We start from the raw sequence: 8,036 nt of genomic DNA, 5'->3' as shown, positions 1-8,036 counted from the left end.
ATTTTTTTACCTTCGCTTTGTGAGTATTACCTGGAAATGTAGGAATTTATTTATCTAATGCCTGAAACAGTCCCCGTCCTTCAATGACAAACATAAAGAAGGACTGTTCGGCTCACATTCAGGAGATTTATGATCCACAAAGTAGGAAACACTAGACTACTAGATGCCTGGTATCATTGTCCATGGTTCCTATTGTTGACCACATTATCTGCCCTCTGGATCTCTGTCCCTTCCCCTCTACATGGACCCTTCACCTCTCCTCTACCTATCTCTGCCTCCACCCTCTATCCATCCACCTTTAAACCATGGCGTCTCTCTAGCATTCGAGCCAATCAGAGGACTCAGAGGTGGAGAACATTATGCAAGACCCTCACCACCAAGGAGGGCACGAGCAGCACCACCACCACGTCCACGAGCCTCATGATGCAGACAGGGAAGCCGAGGGCGAAGACCGCCCCCACACCCCCTCATATTTGCGGCCCCCTGTGGCGGGCAGGGCGCAGTCGGATTCAGGTTCAGACCCCTTTTTACCGCAGAGCAGAAGTGTGGAGTTTGACTTGTCGACCCCCGTCAGTCCCACCAGGCCCAAGAGCCCCTGGGGTCGATTTGACCCGTACGACAATAATGAGGTAACACAAGGAGGCCGAGCCGCTAAAACCCAGAGAGGAGATAGATTTCAGTGGTTTTGTTCTTCTTTCAAAGTGATGTTGTTTGTGTGCTGTAACGTGTTGAACAGTTCATCCTCGTACTGACGAATGCAGTTCATGTGATGTGAAAAAGGTTTGTTTAAAAGAAACGAATATGTTGTTTTATGTGGTAAGAAAAAAAAGGTTAATTTGTGCTTATTTTCTTCTGGTGGAACCGGTTTTTGTGGCTCTGTGATGGCAGCGTTGCTTTCTGCTTGTGTTGTGTTGTTGAAACTTTTTGTGGGAAAATACTGAGAGTTTTTGGAGATAAGTGTTGAAAGATGATTTTTACATATACGTCATACATATATGTGATAATGTATGCTTCCCTTATGTATTATTCCATCTTTGTGTGCATTTTTTAGGACCAGGACAAGGAATATGTGGGTTTTGCGACACTGCCAAACCAGGTGCACCGCAAGTCAGTCAAGAAGGGATTTGACTTCACGCTCATGGTGGCAGGTAAATCCTCGTCTGCACATTAGCAGACATTTGATCTTAAGCCCACCTTTTACTCTGAAGAAACTGCTAATCACAAAGTCTTAAACCTCGCTCCTTTTTCTCTTTGTTGTTCTTTGTTTGAAGGGGAGTCTGGCCTGGGAAAGTCCACCCTGGTCAACAGTCTGTTTCTCACAGATCTTTACAAAGATAGGAAGCTGCTCAATGCTGAAGGTGAGGTTGCAACAGCTTTTGAAGTATTGTTTTAATTTCGTTTGATAAATATTTGCCCTCCGATGTCATGGCCGATATTAAAAACAGTGGTCTGTTTGTGTCCTCTCCCTAGAGCGAATCACACAAACAGTAGAAATCACCAAACACACGGTGGATATAGAAGAGAAAGGTGTCAAACTGAAGCTCACTATCGTGGACACCCCTGGGTTTGGGGATGCTGTAAACAACACTGAATGGTACGGTAGCTTTAATGAATAAAACAACCTGAAATGAAAAGAAATGACCAAAATGAACTAGGAATCTTTAGACCACAGCTAGATAATCTAATTTTAGCTCTGCTGTGTTTAAAAAGTCATGTGCAGTAGTTTTGCATCGCCTCAGAGACTGAACGTCCCCGTGTGTTTGTGCTCTAGCTGGAAGTCAGTGGCTGACTACATCGACCAGCAGTTTGAGCAGTACTTCAGGGACGAGAGTGGCCTCAACCGCAAGAACATCCAGGACAACCGCGTGCACTGCTGCCTCTATTTCATCTCACCCTTCGGTCATGGGTATGACAAATCTACAGTGCCCGCACGGGGATTAGTTAGCCTTCTGCCTCCCTTTTATCTCTCCTAATAATGTGGGAATATTAGCCCCTTTTCTACCGCAGTACGTAATGTCTGTGCTGGCATTCACATCCGATCAGGATCTAGCTTTACTCACCCTAAATTACATAGTATATCCCAGCACCGTGGATGCTCATACACTGCTTTTTTTTTCACCACCTGAGTAATTGAGATTTATGGTAAAATAATGTATTTACTTGCAGTGCATTCACCCCATAAATTGTTAATGCAGTGGGGTTCCTGCTGAGAGTTAAAGCAGTTCTCTGCTGCCTTCAGGTGAATTTACATCTGCTGCAGTGCTTTCGCTTTAATCAGTTGTTTGAGTGCTGATGTGGTCCTTTTCACCGCATTTGTGCACATGCACTGTTCCACATGGGTGTGCTCATTAAAGAACAAATATACCATAAAGCTCAAGTAATGCTGCAGTGCATGTTTAAAGTCATGGTGGTGGAGAGACTGCTCCCTCTGTTGATGAGCGTCGGTCATTACTTCACATCAAGAGGTCACATAGAGAACAAACCTCTGATTGAATGTCTTAAAACTAATGTCAGATCAGTGTCTTCAGGCGTCAACACATCTTGATCATCATCAAGATACATTAGTTGTCCCATAGATAGACAGTGTATATTGGAGCTACACACTTCACCTGTAGTCACTCAAATAATCAAATAATCAAATGAAAGATGAATTATTAAAACCCTCTCTGTGTTTAATGTGTACGTGTGTTTCGTATTTCTCCCAGCCTGCGGCCTTTGGATGTGGAGTTCATGAAAGCTCTGCATGAGAAGGTTAACATCGTCCCCATCTTGGCCAAAGCAGACACACTCACCCCCAGTGAGGTCAAGAAAAAGAAAATCAAGGCAAGTTGTTCTCAGTTTGTGTTTTAATCTCATAAATGAAGCCGTAGTTACATTGCAGAGTAATTTCCCCCTGGGATTATTTAAGTGTTTCTGATTCTGAGAGATTGACAGAACTTATTAATCAGTTTCTGGGCGAACAAATGAACTCCACTTGTATCATCACTGATCAAATTATTGACACCTTCACTTCCTTCGCTTCCCTGTAGATCCGAGAGGAGATTGAGCAGTATGGTATCAAGATATACCAATTCCCCGACTGTGACTCTGATGAAGATGAGGACTTTAAGCAGCAGGACACTGAGCTGAAGGTGAGAGCCAGAGCTGCCACGTGTCTCTCTGCTCTTTCTTTGCAGTGTATTTCAGAATCAGAATCACTTTTATTGGCCAGGTATGTGCACACATACAAGGACTGTGACTCCGGTTTTACGTTGCTCTGAATTTATGACAACAACCAGAGCTTTTGCATCTAGACACACAGCAACTGGATGCTCACGTGGTTTATTAGATAACTAAGAATAGACATAACGTGAATATGAAGTACGTCACGATACATTTTTATGTTATATTTAGCAAGAAATGTTCTTTGTCCTGATCACGTCACAGAAGATTATCCAATTAATAGAGTGAAGTGCTGTTAAAATGAATATACAGGACAATATAAAAGAAGACCTTGGCAGTCTGTCCACACACAGTCTTGATGACTCAGCTGTTCTTTGCTCTTCTGGCACCATAAGCTGCCAGCGAGGACACAGTCAGAGGGCCAGGGCATCTCTCTTTGCCTCTGATCAGAGCTCCGTGTGCAACTGCAGCACAGGAATGACAAATGAGAATAAAAGATGGAGGAATTTAAATAATGAATGGGAAATGGGTTGTAACAAAATACGGTCTGTAGACTTTAATGAGAGTAACCGGGAATGAAAAAAGGAAGGAAAGATGGCAGTAAGGAGGCAAATGTGGAACAACAGCAAACATCTGCACTGCACCACTCACTGTTAACAACTCATCTACACCCTCCCCTGCCAACTTTAATTCAGTGATCCTTTCTGCTCCCCCAACCAGGAAAGCATTCCCTTTGCAGTCATTGGCAGCAACACAGTGGTGGAGGCCAAAGGGAAGAGGGTGCGAGGCCGTCTGTACCCCTGGGGCATCGTAGAGGGTAGGCCCAGTCCCCTGGTCCACTTCACCATTCCTAGCATCATAACATGTTGTATTGAGGTCCGCATTGTTGAAACTGATCCTCACACTGTGGTTTGCAGTGGAGAACTCGGCACATTGTGACTTTGTGAAGCTGAGGAACATGCTTGTTCGCACACATATGCAAGACCTGAAGGACGTGACCCGGGAGACTCACTACGAGAACTACAGAGCCCACTGCATCCAGAGCATGACCCGCATGGTGGTGAAGGAACGCAACCGCAAGTACGCTTACGCAAAGTATACATCTATTAAAGATATATATTAAATATCAAGAGATAATATAGAAAATGTAGACATTTAAAGATGAAATATTTCTGAAGAGAATTCAGTTAAAGAGACGTAATCCACTTCTTGCTTCCTTCACCTTTAAGACATTCAGATTCACATCCTTGGAATTTATTTTTCTGTGTATTTAATATGTTAGAAATGTTCCTATATTTATCTTGACAGACACATGCAAATGAGTTAATCTAGTTCAAGGATTTTCCTATTTGGTATTTTTGCTGTGAAGTGTTAATGAGTTCTGTCAACAGCATCAGGAGAGCAACTAATTACACGGTGCCAGAGGCAGATTTCCTTTACGTGTTGTGTTTGTGATGATGATTGTGTTAAGTAGAATTCTGTCTGGTAGTTTCCACTAAGACACTGACGTCTGGGCACTCTTATATTGACGTTACATTAAATACAAATTAAACGTTGAACTTCTCTGCAGTAAACTAACCAGGGAGAGCGGCACAGACTTCCCCATCCCCGTGGTGCCCGCAGTAGCGGACAGCGAGACAGAAAAGCTCATCAAGGAGAAAGACGAGGAGGTACGGCACGCCGACCACGAACCCGACTCGCACCAACAACATGATCACGAGCACAAGTCTGAACACAATTCTGACCACCACGAGCACTCAGACCCTCGGCCCAACCCAGAGACACCCTTTGACTATAAGGGAGACGAAGCCCTCTGAGTGTCTTTAGCACACCCAGGTCATGTTTTCTGGGGTTGACAATGAGTAGCCTCACAAAACATGAACTGGTGTAACTACACATTCAAACCCCCGCTCCCCTGTCCTCGCAAGTCCTTTGGACCTTTGAACTGTGGGTAGAAAGAGAGCTTGCCACATAAAAATCATGCACTTAAGGCATGATTACCTCTGTTTTGTACGTGCACTTACTCATAGAGCTAGAGTTACATCCAGGTAACAGCACTGATACTGGAATCACTGATTATGTTGAATATGTTGCTTTATACTCGTGGTGTCGTGATGGTAGCAGGAGCCGGCTGGTGTGTAAATCCTTGGAGGTCATCATGTGTAAAAATCCAGGGTTTTTTAGCTTTTGTCCAGTTTTTGACAACCTCAGATTAAACCTTGTATGAAATAATCTTTAATAATCCCACTCTGGAACAGGTCAGCACTGCTTTAAACTTTAGTGCAACTAGTAAAACTTGGCAGGTTCAACTCTGTCAGCAGGGTGCAAACACCAACAGCAAGGTACTATATATAGTTACAATACAGCAATCATGTTATTATATTCAAGGGCTAAATAAAATGCGTATGAAATATAATATAAACTGTTTATTTGACAGAATTATTCCTAGATTAAATATTATTATATATTATTCATATTTGTATTCTTCACATGCTGTATGAACCCAGTCACTGCGATTACTTCCCAGTTAATATAAGTACAGCTGATGATACATCTGTTCATGGTGAATTATAACAAGTTCCCTCCCTCCTCCCCACTAGATCGATTATATTTTACCAAATAAAGAGACCGTTTCTCCTCAGTTGTTTTTTTTGTGTGTGTGTGCAACCAACATTAAAACGTGGTTCAACATGACAACAGAGCTGCAACGATTAGTCAATTAATTGATAAGTCGATTGACAGAAAATGAAGCAACTATCTTGATCATCATTAATCTTTTCGGGGGATAAAAAGCAAAACATTTTACGGTTAAAGCTTCTCAAGTGTGAGAATTTTATGTTTTTTCTTGTCTTAAATTATATTAAATTAAATATTCTGGTTTTAGACTGATGTTCAGACAACCGTGAGCGATTGGTCTTTTCTTAGTTTCCTGGTGTTGTGTAGACTAAATAAAGTAATTGATTTATTATAATAATCGTCAGGTCCAAAGAATCTTAACCGTGACACTGTACTATCTCACTCACTATGTGTGTGTTTTGCCAGTGGGTGCATACTGTACTGCAAAAAGCCCATCACAGCACAACGTAACCAGTGTTATGATAAATGTGAAAGAACTAATATTTGAGTTTGACAAGAAGAAAATGCCGTTTGCCCTCCCTAAAACTAAAGAACCCATCATGCATAATACTGCGTTGGTGACATTAAACACTCTGTAGTGCAGCTGAAGAAGCAGGTGGAGGAGCCCGTGGTTCCCTGCGGTCGATCAGCACAGGTCACGTGATCCAACAAGAACAGACTGATCTCGCGAGTGTTATTGATTTGTTGTCTGTGCAGTCATGTGTAAATAATAAACTGCACCGTGGGACCAACTAACACTTGACGTCTCATCTCTCCTCACAGTTGCGGCGGATGCAGGAGATGCTGCAGAGGATCCAGGATCAAATGCACACTCAGAAAGACGCCTATTAACGTAAAAGACAGCAGTCACATTCTCTTTAACTGGGATTTAAAAAAGAAAAAACACCCAGGAAACCTTTATTCCTCTCTAGAACATTGACATCCCGACGTGTCCTCCCAACCACCACTCAACCTCATCAACAGCATGTTACACATGGATCAGGGACCTGCGAGGAGGTGGTAAGATGTTCTGACATTTGCAGCTCAACGACTCCCATCATCCTCTCCAGAGTCTCTGACATTAAGAAACCACCGCTGCGAAACACTCAAGCCTCCACTCTACTGTTTCCTGTTCTGTCAAAACTTTAACGTCATTAAGAAACAAGCAGGTTTGTCTAATTTGAGGATTTGTTTAGTCGTCCGTAATGCTTAGGAGTCAAATATCTTTATTTAGCCACAAGATCACAGGGTTGTATTTTATTTTTTACATAAGGTCTGATATGAGGTTTACATGTGATGACCTGCTCAGATTTTTTTAAGCACATTTTTTTCTGGTGCTTAAAGTGTTTATTTTTACTATTACTATAGGTCAACATGCATATATACTGTAATAATTTAATTCTCTATATTACACTCAAACATTTGTTCCACTGTTTTTCATCTTTTTAAGTGTTTTTTTTATTTAACTACACCCCTTCTACACTGCTTGACATTAAGTGTGGATGATTGTTTGATGCAATTTCCCCTCAGCCGAGGTTCCTGTTGGTCCATTTGGTTTAATCTTTATGCGAGTGATTGTTCAGTTTTATTTAAATTATGTTTTTATCAGTGTCATGTGCATGTTAATCATAGTTGCCACCTCTGCTGCCTGACAGCATGGATGTTAGTGTCTCTGCTCAGCGTTGGCCAGTCTTAACTCACTGCAATGCTTACTGATCGCCATATCAGCATTTAAGAATAACTTTTTATTTGACAAAGGAGTTTTGTCATATGTCCCCCCAGAAACAGAGTCGCTCTCAAAGTCAGTTCATCTCACGAGGGCCGACCATCAACAGTTCACATGCGAGAGCTGGTGACAACCGTTAGAGCGTTAGAGAAGATGAGGACTTTGATTAGACAAGACCCTTCATTTGCATGAGGTGAGTGTCCGAGGGGAGGGTCGCATCAAAGGGCCACGCGGTGTATTTATTTTTGCATGTGTTGTTGTAAAGGTAACTCCGATTGCAGATCAATTAACTGATCAAAAGGTTATTTATGGGCAATGAAAATATGTAGCTACTTAACTGTTGGGGGGAAAATACTGAGACGAGGTGGATTTTTTTGTTTTGGTTGGTTATAATTATATTTTCATTTGAAGGGAACTCATATGTTGGATGTGTGCTAACCTTAATGTTTATCTTATAACCAAAGCCATCGATGACAAACTTAATTGTCCTAAATTTTGGATTTTCTTTCCTTTTGTGTGAATTTGTTTTCTA

The 8,036-nt window shown here is 42.0% G+C and overlaps 1 protein-coding gene across 1 annotated transcript in view; it reads left to right on the top strand.

The window, feature by feature from the left end:
- sept4b (septin 4b) overlaps positions 1–8,036 on the top strand; it is a gene marked incomplete in the record, with an annotated part of 8,884 nt that overhangs the window by 527 nt on the left and 321 nt on the right. Inside the window, 11 exon segments of the mRNA XM_035680597.1 lie at positions 321–629; positions 1,052–1,148; positions 1,272–1,358; positions 1,471–1,594; positions 1,772–1,906; positions 2,706–2,823; positions 3,030–3,131; positions 3,883–3,979; positions 4,080–4,242; positions 4,733–4,832; positions 6,562–8,036. Coding sequence (XP_035536490.1) covers positions 321–629; positions 1,052–1,148; positions 1,272–1,358; positions 1,471–1,594; positions 1,772–1,906; positions 2,706–2,823; positions 3,030–3,131; positions 3,883–3,979; positions 4,080–4,242; positions 4,733–4,832; positions 6,562–6,630 — 1,401 coding nt within the window.

This window comes from Morone saxatilis, unplaced genomic scaffold (genome assembly GCF_004916995.1).
Source record: "Morone saxatilis isolate NCDOM2014 unplaced genomic scaffold, NCSU_SB_2.0 Contig8, whole genome shotgun sequence".
Taxonomy (NCBI): Eukaryota; Metazoa; Chordata; class Actinopteri; family Moronidae; genus Morone; species Morone saxatilis.
Note: the sequence above shows the minus strand (reverse complement) of the source record. Positions and strands in the feature narration are given on the sequence as shown.